The sequence below is a fragment of the Biomphalaria glabrata genome, chromosome 7 (assembly GCF_947242115.1).
Source record: "Biomphalaria glabrata chromosome 7, xgBioGlab47.1, whole genome shotgun sequence".
Lineage (NCBI taxonomy): Eukaryota > Metazoa > Mollusca > Gastropoda > Planorbidae > Biomphalaria > Biomphalaria glabrata.
In genome coordinates, this window is record NC_074717.1 from 33,141,767 (window position 1) to 33,161,841 (window position 20,075).

At 35.6% G+C, this 20,075-nt stretch overlaps 1 protein-coding gene across 1 annotated transcript in view; it reads left to right on the forward strand.

The window, feature by feature from the left end:
• Positions 1 to 660: 660 nt before the first annotated feature.
• Positions 661 to 20,075, forward strand: part of LOC129927400 (uncharacterized) — a 35,988-nt gene continuing 16,573 nt past the window's right edge. Inside the window, exons 1-10 of the mRNA XM_056036325.1 lie at positions 661 to 1,118; positions 1,681 to 1,726; positions 4,023 to 4,132; positions 4,664 to 4,728; positions 5,099 to 5,274; positions 5,783 to 5,844; positions 6,345 to 6,397; positions 7,351 to 7,417; positions 16,361 to 16,453; positions 18,338 to 18,415. Of these exons, the coding sequence (XP_055892300.1) occupies positions 999 to 1,118; positions 1,681 to 1,726; positions 4,023 to 4,132; positions 4,664 to 4,728; positions 5,099 to 5,274; positions 5,783 to 5,844; positions 6,345 to 6,397; positions 7,351 to 7,417; positions 16,361 to 16,453; positions 18,338 to 18,415 (870 nt within the window). The 5' untranslated portion in view covers positions 661 to 998. The remainder of the gene's footprint in view (positions 1,119 to 1,680; positions 1,727 to 4,022; positions 4,133 to 4,663; positions 4,729 to 5,098; positions 5,275 to 5,782; positions 5,845 to 6,344; positions 6,398 to 7,350; positions 7,418 to 16,360; positions 16,454 to 18,337; positions 18,416 to 20,075) is intronic.

Consider the following 20,075-nt stretch of genomic DNA (forward strand, 5'->3'; position numbering starts at 1 on the left):
AAGAAGATGATTACGTCCTACGCGTTGTGTTTTGTTTTCTACCCGTCATTGGTTCCAGCACTAGACGTTTCCACGGCTGGCACGGAGGTGCAATGTTGAACGGCTACGGAAGATGGACTTCTCGGTAATTAGATACCAGACCTTAGCACATAATATTAATAATGATGATGAATACTCGTTCGTTTCTAACAAAATAATAAGTTTGAGACGTGCCTTCAGTTGGGAAAGTCATTAAGTTGCGTCGCAAACTTGCTGCAGGCTGTCAGGGGATGGCGACGGACGGGGTTTTGAACTAGAACCTTCGTGACGGCTGCCCTCAGCGCATAACACGCAGTCAACAATATATGTCTATGTGTCTATTTTTCAAGTCTATGGTCCCAGACGAAACTTTCATGAACATAAAATGTTCGTTTTTGTGCTGAACTTATATCATTTTACAGTTTTCAATCTTAAAAAAAAAAACAGCTGTCGTCATATCCGTCACGTGGTCTTAATCCGCTCCAGCTGCCATACCTTGAGTGAAATCATAGATTATCTCCCCCCCCCCCCAACAAATGTCCATGTAGAAAGTAGACATTTAAAAAAAAAGGTTTTGTTGGTCCAACAATCGATTTGAAATTGTTATTTGTGAACACGTCTTAGCTGTACACGTTGTGCTCAGGGATTGTGTGGTACAGGACAGAGTTGAACAGAGACCTGACACCCATTACTAACTTACATCGATAGTACAAACTAGTGTGTCTAGAGTCATAGTGTTTTATATATATTGGAAATACTAAATACGATTATTTCTGGGTGTGTGTTTATGCTATGACCAGGAGATGACAGTGTGGCTAATGCTTGCTGTCAAACGAGTAGATTTTGTTTTAAAACAAAATGAAAAGACCAGATATTAAAACGTGAACAAGTTCAAAGACAAGTTAAGTGATTCGAATCTTGTTACATAAATCGAACATACTATTTTCTTGCTTTAGATTTGACTTTTAATTGGGTTGTAAATGGCTGCCGTCCACCAGAAGCCACTCGAACTTGCCATTGCTGTGGTGTTTGTTTTGTCCATTTGTTTTTATTCGAGTGAAAGTCTTGTACATGAAATAAATAAAGGCTCACTTAAAAAGGTAAACTTTTCTTTGCAGGAAGTTATTGTCTCATTTTTAATTTTTTTACATGACACTAGCTCTATTTTAAGAAGCATGTTAAAAAAGATCCATTAAGATCTATTTTTAAAACTAAAACTGAATTTCCTTCAAATTAGACTAAGACGTGGTGGTCTAAAACCAATACATGCATATCTACTCATCAAATAGGATGGCTACATGTTGGGTGTCAGCAGTGTTCCAAATACATTCACTAATTATTTTAATGATTTTTTTTTTGTCACTTCCAAAAATTTAAAATGGGTTTAGTAACAATTATAAATGTTTATTTCATTTCGATGTCGTTGTTTGATTTGTGGATTCTTCAAAGGTAGACTGTTTACACATCTACATGATTAAGATCATTAGGAGATTCAGTAAACTTATTGAAATGTTTTTCAAACAAGATCTGGGTTTCGAAATACAGACATATCGGAAATATTAGATTTCTTTCTTTCTTCCGCCTTGTTGTATACAATAGAATATAGATATATCAAACTCAGGTGGTGTATTAGAATTGATTTGTTTCATTTAATTTCCACAGTTTCTCCAGGGCAAACTTTTTGTTTTGACATTCGTTGATTCACCGAGTAAGTAAATGTTTTGTTTTTGTTTTCAAATCCAACGTGTGGGTCTAGTAAAGATGTGTACAGTTAGCTGTACACGTTTGTAGAGACATGTTTTTACTTGTGTATGATACAACCGTTGTCGGATATCAAAACAATGTCTAAGACATTATGTATGGTATGCATAGTGCAATTTTGTCAGCTACTCAGGTTCTAAAAGAATGCTAAATTCTTGAAATTGAATTTAATCCTACCGGTTAAAAACAATTCAGAAATTATTAATTTTTGCTTTTTTTTTTCCAACAGGAATGTACACTAAAGATATTTCTAAAATAAATTTTTCATTTAGGAAATTTATTTTTAAATACAAATAACCCAAAATAATTATGTATAATATTCATAATTTCAATTTCTTAGACCTATAACGATAAAAAGAACGCAATATAACATATTTATAAAAATGTATTGTTTATAATAAACTAAATAGTAGTAAATTGATCATGTATTATAACTTCAGTTACTAACATTGTCCCATTGGTTTCCAAATACACAGAATGTTGAGACGATCACTTAAAAACTATTCGTTTTTTCGGCAGCATGACATTACAAATAAATGCTATCTCTATATTTTATAAACGGATGTTTCACCTCTGACTAAGCACTCCAGCGCCGCCGCTACACAAATAAGCACTACACGAAAATGTTTAAACATTCCTGTTCAATAATATTAGATATATCGGTTCGGTTCGGTCCGGTCCAAAGAATTTTTAAAATCTATTCATAAAATAATTTGGTAACAGTGAAAATAAAGGGGAGTTAACCAAGAAAATAGCAAACATAATAAGTCTGTGTTATTATCTCTCTTGAAATATTGGACATTGGGTAAATTTACAAAGTCTTTGCCAAAGTTAACCAAAGTTTACTATTGAAACTTACGCTTGTGTTTAGGAAACGCACTGGTACTATAGAATGCATGTATTACAGACGTTACTTTAAAAGAGTAGATAATTTCGTCCTAAGCATTTCATGCGTCAATCTAGTCCTGCATGTTAATCAATGACTTCAACTGCTGGCGTACGTTCTCCTCGCGGATTCAAGCCACCCATTTCATTCTCTAATGGAACTGTGGAAGAAGTTTAAAAGAAGTAGACACTTTGTGTCTTTCTGAGTATTTCATTAGGTTTTGTTTTTCTATTTGTAAATTATAGTTTAGTGTTTTATGTATTATAGCTACTATACTTTTTATTCTTCTGTCCTGAAGTGTCTCTAAGTTTAGTGATTTTACTAATGGTGTCTAATAGCTCTAATCAAATTGAATATTCGTTTGTTATAAATCTCACTGCTCTACTTTGTATTTGTTCTCGTTTCTTGATGTTTTGAATGAATGTTATGAATGAATTACACTTCAAGGGTATTACCTAATGTGCCTTTGGGTCATGGGTGGACATGTTAGGTCAACAATAAGTATAAGGGGTAATGTTAATTGAATATGATAGTCTTTGCTCCGTCTCTCCCAGAGTTGTAAATATATTGTTGGTGTTTCCTGTCAAGGGTGTACTTCTTTCTTCCTTCCTTCTAAGTGTCCTAACAGTTGAGTCTATGACTCCTAGAACTCCAGGCTTATAGAAGCTTGTCTTCATCTGATTGTCTCATCAAACTTCTGTCTCAGAATGGTCCAAAAAATGTAAATTATTACATTCATATTACCAATGGCTCATATCCCAGGATTATTCCCTACCAGTCCTATGGACTCTGTCCTTAGGCACCCCAAAGGGGATTCTTTTTTGCTTCACTCAAAAATGATGTTAATCTTAATATTTAGAAATATATACTATTTTGTTTTGCACACTTCAACTTAAAGAGATTCTCATTTTTAAGTTTTTCTTTCGTTATAACCCGCGGATTTTTGTTTTCTTTATTTCCGCCGAGTGCAATAATTAAAATGAATGTTGTCATCATCTGGAGGGAAATAATTCCTTGGTACGAACACTGGGTCGTTGTTTTAGTCACTCGTCTAGCGAATCAGATGAATTATCATTGAACAATCAGCACTGAGCTCTCCAGAATGTTCTGTTCAATAAGATCATCATTAGTACAACATTCCGTGACACTGGGTCCTATTTATTTTAATAGAGAAGAGTTTTTTTGTGGTATTTTTTGTGGTATCTGATATCCAGCATAATACTCGATGAAAAAAAAGTTGAAAGCATCTAGACCTCTACTTGCAAATCTAGTTAAGCTGCCTTGAAAGTCTTGATGTGATTCTCTGTTATTGTGAATCTGTTATTTGTTATATTCTAGTCAAGTGTTTCTCTTTCAGCATGCTCCAGATGTCGAGTCTTGTTTCCTTTCTACGTACAGGCCTCACAGATCTTTCCTCATGACCCGGAGATTTTCTTTACACGAACTCACGACAAGAATCTGATGATGGTAGGTCATTGGAATTCTGGGACATCCTTTTTTTCTTAGCTGTTCATTCATGGGTCGTCTGCTTTAGTTTGAATATTAGTTCAACAAATTTAACAATTTGAAGCATTCTTCTAAAAGTAATATATTTTCTTATCTGAATCTATTATTTTTTTATAATAGTATGTTGACAGGAAATATTTTTTTCTCATACTAATAGAGTCTTGACTGAAATCAGAGTTTTGCTATTCACATTAAAAAACAAACAAAATTTTATGTACAGCACTGCTTTCACAGCAAGCTCAGTGCGCTGTGGTCCCATCTCATGTGTAGACCAGTGGGGAGGGGATATCTGGGAGGTTTCCATGCTGCAAACACAACTCTGCTCGAGTCAGGATTCAAGCTCTAGCCCCCTGGTTAGGTAGCCAAGGGGTTTGTGCCACACCCCCATTCTCGGTGTCACTTTTACAACTTCTGTTTTATGTCATTAGCAAAGCTAATTAGTACTTTCAAATATTTTAAAAATATTTCTGCATGCTTTTTTGTTTTCTCTAGGATTGGGGAGTTACAGAGTTACCTGCCTTAATCTACCACAGAGATGGAATATCTAATTACGAAGTGTATGTACACTAATTGACTCTTCCATTCATTTCAATAGAAGTATAGAAGCATTTATTTTTGGTCTTAAATAGATTGTAGCACCTTATCGTCCATATTCCAAGAGTTGAACCCTTGAAACATTATTGACCAAGTGATGTGCAAAGACACAAACATAGAATATTAGGTTATAAATGTTTTTAAATTACCCAGGGCCAGCTCTACAAAAATTCCTTGACTTTAAAAGTTTAATATTTGATCTTTTTGAAAGTTCTTGGCGTTATTTGCATCTATTAAATCTATTTACACGTATTAATAAAATGATCTGTTAGTGGTCTAACTCTTCAGCCACTCTATGAAAGTTGTCTAATTCAATGCCATCTTACTTGTCAGTATGCCAGTTGACATCACCGTAGATGACATCATGGACCAGATAGCCAGAGTCCTACAGGGAAACTTCGCGGGCTTGAGCCGCTCCTATACCGCCCACTTGAATGATAAAAACTACGACGAGTTGATTGTGACGCCAAAACAAAACGTCCTGTTGCTGATCTATTCCAAACCTAAAGGTAAGTATTGTAAACCTTCTGACTGTTGAGAGCCAGACGTGGAGAAATACATGAATGCAATCAGAAACTAATATAATCATTTTAACAAGAAAAATATTTAAAAAATACTTTTTTTGAAGACAATATCGCCTTATACATCGTTTAGAGCAATTATTTTTCTCTCAATAAGTGATGAATGCTAGATTAAAATAAGTGGAACAGACGTTTCCACGTAGTTGTAAAAACATCTTATTTAGGTCTGTTGTTACAGATATTCAATGATGTCATTGAGATGGTATTACTCGGGTACCCGTGCCTGTAAAAACATGTACATTTTGGATGTCATCTGATGCCACTACATCTTGTCTCTTTCCATGAGCGTACTTTTCTCTTTTACACACCTACCTGTGTTTTAATTAAGTTACTAATTAGTGAATTTAAAACTTTATGTCATTCCAAGTCTGAAAATATTTTTTTTGTCTTAATATAGTCTTGTTTTATTTCTACCCCTTCCCCTCCCCCAACACAGAAGAGAAAGAAGTTATTGACACTTTTGAGAAAGTCGCTTACGCCTTCCGTAAAGATGACGCGGTGAGTAACTCAGTTCAGATGGAGGGACCTCTTCTTTAGAATAAATACTAGTACATAGTCAAGGGGCTCATTTCACTGTGCAGTTGTACAATGTACCAGTGCGAGAAACTTTGAAGAAATAAACACATTAACAAAAAAAAGTCATTAGCTATTCATAAGTATACGTGCATATAAACATTATATAAATTAACGCTGTCAAGATCAATGCGCTCTCAGCCAGTTCTATAATATCATTTGTTGATAAAGAGTTATCACCATTATCTTTGTAATCTTATCTTTTCAAATACAGACGTTACTTCAAAAGGAAGATTACGTCCTACGAATTACTTATCATAGTAGTGGTTATAAATCTAGTAACTTTTAAAACAGAATAAATAGTTACTTTCCCTAGCTCCCATCTCATAGCAAATTATCTCCTTTAGAGACTTCATGTTAATAGACAAGGGTTTCTAAGATGATGGTGTTACTATTTTAAACACTGTACCAATTGTCAATCACAGATTCTGTTTGCTACATTGGATGCCAAGAAGTACGGGCTGTTACGTGACCAAAAGTAAGTATTTTCAATATATATTTATATTTTGGCTATAATCAATAAATTGCCTGTATTGCTCTGTTTCACCAAAGAAGCCTGGGCTCCCACTGCTGATTCTTACAACCTAAGCCGGGCACTAGAAATGAAATACTTTTAATGAATGTTAAACTCTTTCTACGCTGGAGCTACATTGAACGAATGAATGCTGGTCTATTTAAATGACTTTTACCTTGAAGATGAGTTGATATTTGGACCTGATTTCTTTTTACAGACTCTTTGGGTATAACAGAAAACATAAGGTTGTGAAAGAATCAACATTGATGTTCTATCAATAGTCTTATGTTATTACGAAAAAAGAAGTCACTACACTTGTGATATTGTATTTTTTAAAGGTTTTTACATAAACAGATTATATTCTAATGACAAACATAGTAAGCTTTATCTACACATTTCTAAAATTCATATACAATCAAAATATGCAAATTTATTTACACCTTGTACACACTCAAGGTTCTGTGGTGCCAATTACAGTGCCGATTGGTTAAGTTTCAATATACATAGTACATTTATTATATAATCACCCATCAGAGAATTTGAAACGCAGTGTAAAAAAAGGGAGGTAACTTCAACGAATGCAATTTTTTTTTCTATAAACGATAACTTCCCTTGGCAAAGCCAAATGATTGTCAAGAAATGTATATTATTTCCATTTGTTGACTTTCAAGGCAGAAATAGAACTATCAATATTGAGGAAATCGGTAAATTAAATATGGCGAATAAAAATAACGCACACCACAAATACATTTCTTGTAATCGTGTCCGCGATTTCTGAAATGTATTAACTAGTTCCATGGAGAAGAATTCAGTATTACTCAGGTACGCCAACATTGCTTTTAATTCAATAGGGTTACTAAATGTCTCTAATAATGAAGGAGTCCACTACTAATAATATAAATAATTTTGTACCACAGATTTAAAACTAGGGAGACTCCAGCTGTGATATGGATGGGACAGAATGAAAAGTCGGCACCCAAACGTGTAAGTAGAGGTTACATATTGTTACGAATCTCACTATCCAGGCTCTCTGCTAACTGCACCATACACCACCAACTTATTGAACTTGACAACTCAGGGCTCCATAGTAACGTAACACTTTAATAGTTGAATAAATAACAGCCAATACTGTACAATTGGCAACACGTACACTGTACAAATATCTCTCCGATAACACCGTACCGCCGTATCAACTCTTGCACTGGCCTCTCCGTCTCGTTCCGGGCTTGCGCTGGGTTCAACAGTTCAGGACTGACTTCACACACTAGGTTCGTTGTGTCGGACTCGATCGCAGACCAAGATCAAGACGCCAGTCGTCTCAACTGTACTTGACAGTACTCCGCACTGAACCGTCGTAATGCTCCGTACAGAACCACACCGCTGAACTGTGCTGTAGTCGACCGGACTGTAGTGAACCGGGCTCTGAACCCCTGCCGTGAACCGTCTTGACTGCGACACCTCCGCTCTTATATAGGGTCCCTACTGGCCTTCTCGAACCGGACAGAACGCCGCTCGACGTTTCTAGGTGGTCAGATGACTACAACTCTCGTGAAGCTCCTGAGCTCTGTTCACGACGGCGATTCTTCCCGAACTGTCCTGTTGACACTCGTCTCGGCTGACAGTCGTAACTCGTCACGGTTGACCGCTCGTCTAGCGCTGGCCTGGGGCGATTTGCGTCGGCTGACTACACACACACCACTACCCCCATTTGTGCCACCACCAGGTTTCTAACAATATTAACAAAGCAAGACTTCTCCATGTACAAAGTAAGACGTCTCCGTGTACAAAGCAAGACTTCTCCATGTACAAAGCAAGACTTCTCCATGTACAAAGCAAGACTTCTCCATGTACAAAGCAAGACATCTCCATGTACAAAGCAAGACTTCTCCATGTACAAAGTAAGACGTCTACGTGTACAAAGCAAGACTCTCCATGTACAAAGTAAGACTTCTCCGTGTACAAAGCATGACTTCTCCGTGTACAAAGCAAGACTTCTCCATGTACAAAGTAAGACTTCTCCATGTATAAAGTAAGACTTCTCCATGTACAAAGCAAGACTTCTCCGCGTGCAAAGTAAGACTTCTCCGTGTACAAAGCAAGACTTCTCCGTGTAGGAGCCTACATAGCAAGACTTCTCCGTGTACAAAGCAAGACTTCTCCATGTACAAAGTAAGACTTCTCCATGTATAAAGTAAGACTTCTCCATGTACAAAACAAGACTTCTCCGCTTACAAAGCAAGACTTCTACATGTACAAAACAAGACTTCTCCATGTACAACAAACATGCTTAGAGATCTGAAGTAATCAATGCCAGTGCTCTGTGTCTTACATGATCTGTACTAATGGGATGTGGTGTATGTGTACATCAGTGGTCTATGTTGTTCTTGTATAATGGGCTGTATTAGTGGTCTATGTTGTACATTGTCCAATTGGTATGTGTCAGAGGTCTATGTTGTACATCAGTGGTTCTTAATTTCTTTTTACTCAGAGACCCCTTTTATTAGTCAAAACTTGCCCAAGGACCCCTAAGTAAACAAAAAAGTTACATAAATGTATATAACCTAGAAATTAAAAAACAATAATAATACTTTATTGAGAATGTTTTTGTAACCAGAATTTGTGGTCTCCTTGCTCAAACATTGGTTTCAATCCTTTGCTTGTAGATATTTCAATAAGCTGCGACTTTATTAGTGTGGATTTATCTGTGATTGGGTCATGAGTTTCTCCTCGCGCTAAAACGTTTAATACCCAGTCGGGAATATGGTGATGAAGACTGACTTCGTCATAGAATAGTACGTAATAAACATATGAAACAGTAATGAGGGGCGAGGGGATTATTATTACAACTATCCTATCAGATAAACTGGATTTTAGCGAAGAAGTTATTTTAGTTGTAAACTATCATCTTTATGTGGACCTCCCTACGGAAGTAACACGGATCCCGGAAAACCATTTGAGATCCATTGTTGTACATGATCAAATCGAACGTTTCAATGGTCTATGTTGTACATCGAATAGATAATAAAAATAAAATAAATAAATACAAAAGAAAATGGTGAATGCTATGTCCATACATCTAGAACTGTGTCTAATACATTCATCTAGTACTGTGTCTGGTACATACATCTAGATTTGTGTCTAGTACATTCATCTAGAACTGTGTCTAGTACATACATCTAGATTTGTGTCTAGTACATTCATCTAGAACTGTGTCTAGTACATACATCTAGAACTGTGTCTAGTACATTCATCTAGAACTGTGTCTAGTACATGCATCTAGAACTGTGTCTAGTACATGCATCTAGAACTGTGTCTAGTACATGCATCTAGAACTATGTCTAGTACATACATCTAGAACTGTGTCTAGTACATGCATCTAGAACTGTGTCTAGTACATACATCTAGAACTGTGTCTAGTACATACATCTAGAACTGTGTCTAGTACATGCATCTAGAACTGTGTCTAGTACATACATCTAGAACTGTGTCTAGTACATGCAACTAGAACTGTGTCTAGTACATACATCTAGAACTGTGTCTAGTACATGCATCTAGAACTGTGTCTAGTACATACATCTAGAACTGTGTCTAGTACATGCATCTAGAACTGTGTTTAGTACATTCATCTAGAACTGTGTCTAGTACATGCATCTAGAACTATGTCTAGTACATGCATCTAGAACTGTGTTTAGTACATGCATCTAGAACTGTGTCTGGTACATACATCTAGAACTGTGTCTAGTACATTCATCTAGAACTGTGTCTGGTACATACATCTAGAACTGTGTCTAGTACATTCATCTAGAACTGTGTCTAGTACATACGTCTAGAACTGTGTCTAGTACATTCATCTAGAACTGTGTCTAGTACATTCATCTAGAACTGTGTCTAGTACATGCATCTAGAACTGTGTCTAGTACATGCATCTAGAACTGTGTCTAGTACATACATCTAGAACTGTGTCTAGTACATGCATCTAGAACTGTGTCTAGTACATACATCTAGAACTGTGTCTAGTACATGCATCTAGAACTGTGTCTAGTACATGCATCTAGAACTGTGTCTAGTACATACATCTAGAACTGTGTCTAGTACATGCATCTAGAACTGTGTCTAGTACATACATCTAGAACTGTGTCTAGTACATACATCTAGAACTGTGTCTAGTACATGCATCTAGAACTGTGTCTAGTACATTCATCTAGAACTGTGTCTAGTACATACATCTAGAACTGTGTCTAGTGCATTCATCTAGAACTGTGTCTAGTACATGCATCTAGAACTGTGTCTAGTGCATTCATCTAGAACTGTGTCTAGTACATACATCTAGAACTGTGTCTAGTACATACATCTAGAACTGTGTCTAGTACATACATCTAGAACTGTGTCTAGTACATGCATCTAGAACTGTGTCTAGTACATACATCTAGAACTGTGTCTAGTACATGCATCTAGAACTGTGTCTAGTACATGCATCTAGAACTGTGTTTAGTACATACATCTAGAACTGTGTCTAGTACATGCATCTAGAACTGTGTTTAGTACATACATCTAGAACTGTGTTTAGTACATTCATCTAGAACTGTGTCTAGTACATACATCTAGAACTGTGTCTAGTACATGCATCTAGAACTGTGTCTAGTACATACATCTAGAACTGTGTCTAGTACATACATCTAGAACTGTGTCTAGTACATGCATCTAGAACTGTGTCTAGTACATACATCTAGAACTGTGTCTAGTACATACATCTAGAACTGTGTCTAGTACATGCATCTAGAACTGTGTCTAGTACATGCATCTAGAACTGTGTCTAGTACATACATCTAGAACTGTGTCTAGTACATGCATCTAGAACTGTGTCTAGTACATGCATCTAGAACTGTGTCTAGTACATACATCTAGAACTGTGTCTAGTACATGCATCTAGAACTGTGTCTAGTACATGCATCTAGAACTGTGTCTAGTACATTCATCTAGAACTGTGTCTGGTACATACATCTAGAACTGTTTCTAGTACATGCATCTAGAACTGTGTCTAGTACATTCATCTAGAACTGTGTCTAGTACATGCATCTAGAGCTGTGTCTAGTACATATATCTAGAAGCTAAAGGCTTAACATATAATCAGTTTCGTCATCATGTATGTGTGTGTGTGTGTGTTTGGAGGGGGGAGTGAACGGGAGGAAGCAGGGGGCTAACTACCAGTCAGATGAATTTTGGGTGTCCCTGGGTGATTTATGTTTGAAGGAAATTAAGAAAGACGAGTTCTCCTAGAAAAGAAGTTTACAATTGTGTTTTCATTCGTGGCTTTTTTTCTGACAATAAATTATTTTAGAGTTTAGTAGATAATGTTCTTGCATTTGAAATGGACTTTTTACTAGAGATGGGAAACGAACCGAACCCGAACCGAACTCGAACCTCACTTATGACCGAACCGAACCGAACCCGAACTTTGAAACTGCTTGGTACGAACCGAACCGAACGAACCCTCATTTTCTTAACCGAACTAATTTTGCAATTTTTACATCTCTTTTTTATATTTTGGGTTAAAAAAAAAATTACTTAAATATTTTATTTTAATTCTAATGATTCCATTATACTTTGAAAACTTGGGAGGGGGGTGGTGGTATTTTGAAAAAAAAAAAAAGCGGCGCTCTTTTAATTCCCATGGGTTTTTCCGTACGTGCCGACTCTCCCCTAACCTTGAATGTTCGCGGGCTGTTTGCAGTATTGGTTTTGAGTCGAATAGGCGCCCTCTAATTAGATCTAGATCTAGATTCAAGTTCCTAGTAAGTAGAAAGTCAACATTAAAATATTGTCACTTTTATTTGAGATGACTGTCAGTTGAGAGTAGAATATTATTTGCCGATTAGAGAGTGTAGATATCAATCTACAATAAGTTCATTTGTGTTCTAGTTTAAAATAAATTTTAATTATCTTCTATTAAGTGATTTATTTTTACAAAATTGTGAAGTATTCCATATTGGAATATTATCAGTGGCGTAGCAAGGGTGGGGGAGGAGGGTGAGAAATGTTAAATCCTCCAGGGCCCCCACTTGAGGGGGGCCCCAAATTAGTGTTTTTTACAATAAATATTCAATATTACGCAAAATGCAGGGGCCCCCAAAGAGGTCCAGCCCCTCCCGGGCCCCCAAATGATGAAAAATTCCTATCTACGCCCCTGAATATTTTTACTATTATTCTGTTTTGCATTATTGATCATCAGTATTTTTAATGCAGCGTTTCTCAAACTTTGGGTCCTCTCCCGTGGGTGGGGATGGTTAGTACCTTGAATTGGGGAATGAGGAGACGCAACTTCTTGACAAAAAGGGGTGTCATAGAGTGTGTGTGTGTGTGTGTGTTTTCTGGTGGCGGTAAGAAGAGGTTAAGCGATTGATTGGTGTTTATGCATTAAGGATGATGAAATTAGCGTAATGCAAATGTGAAACGGCAAACAATCTTGAGACATGAAAGAGTAAAGACGTTGTTTTGTGGTGATCTAGATTTTGTTTAAATATCAGTATATTTCATTAATATTACATCTCTATCTCAAGTTAAATATGTGAATATTGTAATAACAGTTAGGCTATATTGAGTTGTTCACATTAGAACTTTATTTTAAAGTTTATTAAGTTTATATATTATTATAAGGCTTGTCTTCGAGTCCGAAGATTAGTGAGGAATGCAGTTTTTCCCATGGCTGCGCAGGCCCAGCTGTGACCTACATATTTTGCCACCACCAGGGCAAGCATAACCACTGTTCGCAGGTGGTCGATTTAGTTTTTCTTTTCGCGTCTGCGTTTGTCCTCGGCAGCTGATTTTCTTTTGGTCTCAAATGTGTATCCTGCGGCCTTCGGGAGTGAACTCCAACTGATTCGTTCTAAGGCCGCATGCAACCAGCTGCTCTCTTCTATGTCAGCTAAGCAAAGTTGACGCCTAAGCTGGTCTTTGAAGCGTTTCCGTGGGGCGCCTCTGTTACGGACCATAAGAAATCCCTCTATACTATCCTTACCGGTAAAAATATAAAACGCCTATATTGGTTCAATTGTACTAGCTGTTTGTAAGCGACAAACCAACGACCAAGAAACAAAGAGAGGGGGCATCGAAAAAAAAGTTTTATTTTTAGTGTAACTTATATGAATATTAGTATAATTACATGTTTAAAAATTAAAATATATTAAGTGGAGATGTCATTTTATCTTCTAATAAGTCCTTGTCAACTGAAGACTGCTTTTTGCGAGGCGCGTATGCACAATATGGGTCAAATCGTTTTGAAGAAAACATTTTAAAATATCTCCGCTAATGTGATTCTTTTGCATTTTTTTTTGGCTCAAAATAGTCGAATTTCTTTCGTATATTGCAATTTATAATAGTGACGACTTATGTGTGAAAAAAAAATCCTCGATAGAGAGTTTTTACACGAAGAATATTTCTTTAAAAAGATCACGCCCATTATAGAAGTACGTGCGCAATATGTAGGCCTACCTAGAATGTCCCTTGCATAATTCTATTGGCCAGGTCTGCCTCTTTATTATTAGATTTAATATGGCCCTCGACTTTTTTTTTTATTATGATGAATAGTGCGTTCTGAAAGAAAGCACATCGATATTAGCCTTTTAAAAAAATTTGCTTAGCGCCGAGTCACGCCCTGAATTAAACCACTTGCCGACTTGAGAGAAAACCTACCGCATCTTCATTTCTATCTCCATTAAGAAATTTTTAGGCTTTAAATGTATGTAGGCAACATTATTTTGGAAAAAGTATTGCCCATAGGCCTATTATATATTGCAAAGTATTTGTTTTATGTAAAAATTCAAATAAAAAAGTTTTAACTAATAAATTGCATTAAACCTTATAACTTAATTTTGCTATTGCATAATTTCATAACATCGAACCGAGCCGAACCCGAACTTTAGACCTGACCGAACCGAACCCGAACTATACTCGTCATCGAACCGAACCGAACTCGAATTTAAATCTGACCGAACCGAACCGAACCCGAACTTTAAAAGTTGGGTTCGATTCCCATCTCTACTTTTTACAGTTTATCAGATAGAAATAATACTAGATATATATTTTGTTTTAGATTATACAAATAATAAGATATTGAAAAAGGGAAAGAAAAAAAAAGTTCATATTGCTCTATTTCCATGAAAGATTTCAATTCAGTATTAAATAAGAATTTTTGACATTTTAATGGCTCAGGTATTAAGAATGAAACTTACCAAACATCCGGTTCTTTATTCATTTCTTGAACATTTGAAGTTGGTGTTGAATAGAGTTTGGCTATTAGCCTACATTTAAACATGATTCAGCCATTTTGACCTAAGAAACTTTTTTTTTCCACATCAAAGGAGAGGCTTATTTTCGCAAAAAGAATATAAAAAAAAATAAAAAATATTTTAATGTCTAGAAATATACGCGAATAGTTTGTATGCACCTACAAATGAAGATATTTGTTGTGTTTACACTATTATATGACATTGTTTGTTGTTGTGCTTGTACTTACATATGACATTGTTTGTTGTTGTGCTTGTACTTACATATGACATTGTTTGTTGTTGTGCTTGTACTTACATATGACATTGTTTGTTGTTGTGCTTGTACTTACATATGACATTGTTTGTTGTTGTGCTTGTACTTACATATGACATTGTTTGTTGTTGTGCTTGTACTTACATATGACATTGTTTGTTGTTGTGCTTGTACTTACATATGACATTGTTTGTTGTTGTGCTTGTACTTACATATGACATTGTTTGTTGTTGTGCTTGTTCTTACATATGACATTGTTTGTTGTTGTGCTTGTACTTACATATGACATTGTTTGTTGTTGTTCTTGTACTTACATATGACATTGTTTGTTGTGTTTGTACTTACATATGACATTGTTTGTTGTGTTTGTACTTACATATGACATTGTTTGTTGTGTTTGTACTTACATATGACATTGTTTGTTGTTGTGCTTGCACTTACATATGACATTGTTTGTTGTTGTGCTTGTACTTACATATGACATTGTTTGTTTTGTTTGCACTCTTGCTTTGTTCTGACATGTTTTTTCAAGCTCGTTCTTCACCCTCTCAGCGACGGACACTGATCATGTAAGGATTTAGGCTCATGATGTTCATTTGAGTGTTTCTCAAAATTTACAGCGACAAGCGACATTTTTGTAGCTGACTTAAAAAAAAATTGATTGCCTTGTATTGTTATTGCCATCAAAAGTTCCTATCTCTAAACACCTGACTCTCTAAACAGCTGTTGATGTCCTGTTTTAGTTGTGTTGCTCATGATTCCGTTTATACAAATCTCTGACTTATTTCAATCTCAAGTTTAGCTAAAGACTATATCTTGCAAGTTAAGTTTGAATGTGTCATACTCCAAAGAGTAACCAACAAGAGAACGAGAAAGCTAGTCACATGTGTCTGGGTTAGGGTTAGGGCATCAAAGAATACATAAATAGTCATTCAAAACTTTTATTGCTCAAATTAAGTGATATACACCCCTTATTAGAATACTGTAAAGTTTAGCAGAACTATACATTCGCTTAACCAGGACTCCTTACCGGGGTGGGGTGGGGGGATGGAACGGGCTAAAAATGTTCTATTTTTTTTTAAATGTAATATTCATTAGTAATTAAGAGAAATATAATCCCTCTAATCTAAAAGTTGCTAAAAAGAGGTATTGTTTTTTTTTTAAAAAATGTATTTTTTTTTCTTGTTTTTGTATTGTTTTTCAATGAATATATAAATAATGAGTCTCAGACTTCTCCCAAGTCTGTACAGTACTTTAAGTAGTATGTCTGTAATAGTAAAAAAAAAAGTTATAAGTTACATCTTGTACAAAATAGAGTCTATAGTCTTTTTGGTATGGGACTCTTTATTTAACTAACCTTTCGCTAAATGTATTTGTGTATTCCAACAGTTTGGAGGCGTTCTCTCTGACGAGGTGTTGGTCCAATTTGTCAACGAAAGAACCGGTCTGAACAGAGACCAGGATGGATCAATGCTGGCAGACGTAAGCTTTTTTGTTTGACCTGGGAGAGTATAGCAAACATAAGACAAAATATAACAGTCATTAAATGATCGTGAAGAAACTGTAGATGCAAGAATGTATCAAAAAGCATTCTTTATTTTGTTACAAAACCTCTATTCAAGTCAGCACTTCCTGGAAGGTGGAGATGCCGATCTCAAAATAGGCTCTAACGGTTTTCCTAGAGTTTAACAGTACATCACTGAGAAAATAGTTAATAGCTCGTTGGCCACACGGGGAAAACTCTGGTTTGACCGTTATAATATTTAAAAAAAATATATATATTTAAATTTAGCTATATATTGGAGTAAAAAACACATGGCAGAATCAGCCGTGGTGTACTGATGAGTTTTCTTTATTAAATGTATAGTTGCTTAGGTTTATTTTTCGATTATCTAAGCGTTGCTTATATTTTAAAGTAATTCTAACAGAGATTACATTTACATCTGCATTCTAGATCTAGACTAGATCTTAAGATTTCTAAATCAGAAATCTATATTTAGTTCTATATAGATGTATCAATAAATAATTAATCTATTATACAATGCCCGCTGGCCTAATGGGTGGGTAGCATCATTCGAACAAGAAGCTGACAGCTGTCAAAATCACAAAACTGAAAGTCTACAGTGCTGTAGTTCTCCCGTCACTCCTATATGCATCAGTCCTGGACCCTATATTCCCGCCACATCAAAAAGTTAAACTTCCACCTACGCTGTCTAAGGAGTATCCATAAGGTGCGTTGGTCCGACCACATACCAGGCACAGAAATCTTCGATGGGCGGGACATGTAGTCTGCATTCCAGACAATCGCCTTCCAAAACGATTTCTGTACGGGAAGTTGTGTGCAGGAAGGCGCTCCCAGGGAGGTCAATACAAGCGCTATAAAGACACACTCAAGAGCTCCTTCAAGGAATACGATATCGACATTCACGGCTGGGAAGCTCTAGCTCTCGATCGCTCCTCATGGCGTGAAGCTGTGAGTCTCGGAGTCTCGAGATTTGAAGCAAGAAGAGTGGCCAGCGTTGAAGAGCGCCGAACCAACAAAAAGCTGAGAGAAGAATCAGGCCTATCTGCAAATGACCAAACCCATCCATGCCACGTATGCGGACGGCTTTTGTAAAGCGAGGATCGGACTTTACAGTCATCTTCGAGTCCGTAGCAAATGAGAAATGTGCTCATCTTCGAGTCCGTAGCAAATGAGAAATGTGCTCATCTTCGAGTCCGTAGCAAATGAGAAATGTGCTCATCTTCAATCACAAAAGAGGAGCTATATATAAACACAATTATTAATTAATCAATAGTTTCTAAATAAACATCTGATCAATTGAATTATATGTTTAAATATAACATCTGTTATGCCATGTCATATGAAGGCCAAGGGGGTAAATCTGCTCGAATCCTAATGAAGAGTAGGGAGTTGAACTTCGCTGTATTTCGGACGCCCCTGAGTCCACCCAACTCTTACCAACTGACTTAGGTTTGGGAAGTAAAAATGGTTAGTCGTTGTGCTGGCCAAACGACACTCTCCTTATCCGTCGGCCATAGAAACTGATGACCTTAACATTAGTTACCCCCATAGATCACACATTTTGAAAGGTAACTTTACTTTTATCTCGTCCGCTAGTTCAAGAAATGTAATGCTCAATTCTCTGACGTAATTTCCGATAAAGGGAAATAGTCTGTCGAAAAAAACAGTTTTGGTGATAAGATCAAAATGTAAATGTCCATCAGATAAATGAACAAGGGTTTGTTGAAAGAGTGCATTCCTTTCTGTCAGTTAAGGTAAACAAAATGACGTCACTCTACTAAAACTTTTGTTTAGACATGAGTCGGAATAAAACAACAATTCTTATTTCCCTTGATTTGCAGGCCGGAAGGTTGCCAGAAGCAGACGACATTATACAAAACAATTTTGAAGGTCTGGCTGAAGGTCAACAAGACGTTTTTGTAAGTGCAACGTTTTTTTTTTGAACAAATATGAAAACTATTTGATGCATTTTCCAGATGAATAGATTAGTTAGTAAATATTTGAGCAGTTATGTCCTCTTGATGAGTTTACAAATGAAAGAGAAATTGTGTGGTTCAGATAAAAAAAAATAACGCAGATCATAAAGTCTAAATTCTTAGATCATAAAGTCTAAATTCTTAGATCATAAAGTCTAAATTCTTAGATCATATAGTCTAAATTCTTTGATCATAAAGTCTAAATTCTTAGATCATGTAGTCTAAATTCTTAGATCATATAGTCTAAATTCTTAGATCATAAAGTCTAAATTCTTAGATCATAAAGTCTAAATTCTTAGATCATGTAGTCTAAATTCTTAGATCATATAGTCTAAATTCTTAGATCATAAAGTCTAAATTCTTAGATCATAAAGTCTAAATTCTTAGATCATGTAGTCTAAATTCTTAGATCATATAGTCTAAATTCTTAGATCATGTAGTCTAAATTCTTAGATCATGTAGTCTAAATTCTTAGATCATATAGTCTAAATTCTTAGATCATAAAGTCTAAATTCTTAGATCATAAAGTCTAAATTCTTAGATCATATAGTCTAAATTCTTAGATCATGTAGTCTAAATTCTTAGATCATGTAGTCTAAGTTCTTAGATCATATAGTCTAAATTCTTAGATCATAAAGTCTAAATTCTTAGATCATAAAGTCTAAATTCTTAGATCATATAGTCTAAATTCTTAGATCATGTAGTCTAAATTCTTAGATCATGTAGTCTAAATTCTTAGATCATATAGTCTAAATTCTTTGATCATAAAGTCTAAATTCTTAGATCATGTAGTCTAAATTCTTAGATCATATAGTCTAAATTCTTAGATCATAAAGTCTAAATTCTTAGATCATATAGTCTAAATTCTTAGATCATAAAGTCTAAATTCTTAGATCATAAAGTCTAAATTCTTAGATCATAAAGTCTAAAGTGTTGAGAAGTCAAGAGTAAAGATCTAGTTGAACTTGAAATTTACTGATTTACTCATAAATGAATCTCACAGAGAATTATAGAAGTCATGAAAGACTGGATGTAAACATTTCATTGCTACCTAGCCGTACGTCTGCTACTTTGCTGTTGTTATTCTTACCGTAAAGGTTTCTTGTATATTTTTGTTATTTGTTAATCTCTAGTTCATACAAATATTATACAGAAAAAAAAAAAGACAGTGAGAGAGAGAGACGAATGAGATGGGAAAAGAAAAAAAAGGAAAAGAAAAAAAGGAAAGAGAGGAAAAGAGAAGGAAGATAGAAGAAGAGATAAAATAAAAGAGAATTAGAGTAACATAAATGAGAGTAGCGAAAAAAAAGATAGAGAGGGCAAGTGAGAAAAAGAGAGAGAGTGTGGGTGAGATAGAGAGAACGGGAAGAAAGAAAGTGGAAATGGAAAGAACTAGAGAAAGTTTAATACAGAAAACGAGAGAGCAGAAGAGATTGGGTGAGAGAGAGAGAGAGAGAAAGAGAAAGAGAGAGAGAGAGGCAGGGTTTAAAAAAATGGATATTAAAGAAATAAAGAAACTAATGTAGAAAGTAATAGAGAAATGGAATGGAATTGAAAACAAAAGAAAAGAGAGAGAGAGAGAGAGACTTAGGGAAGAAAAGAT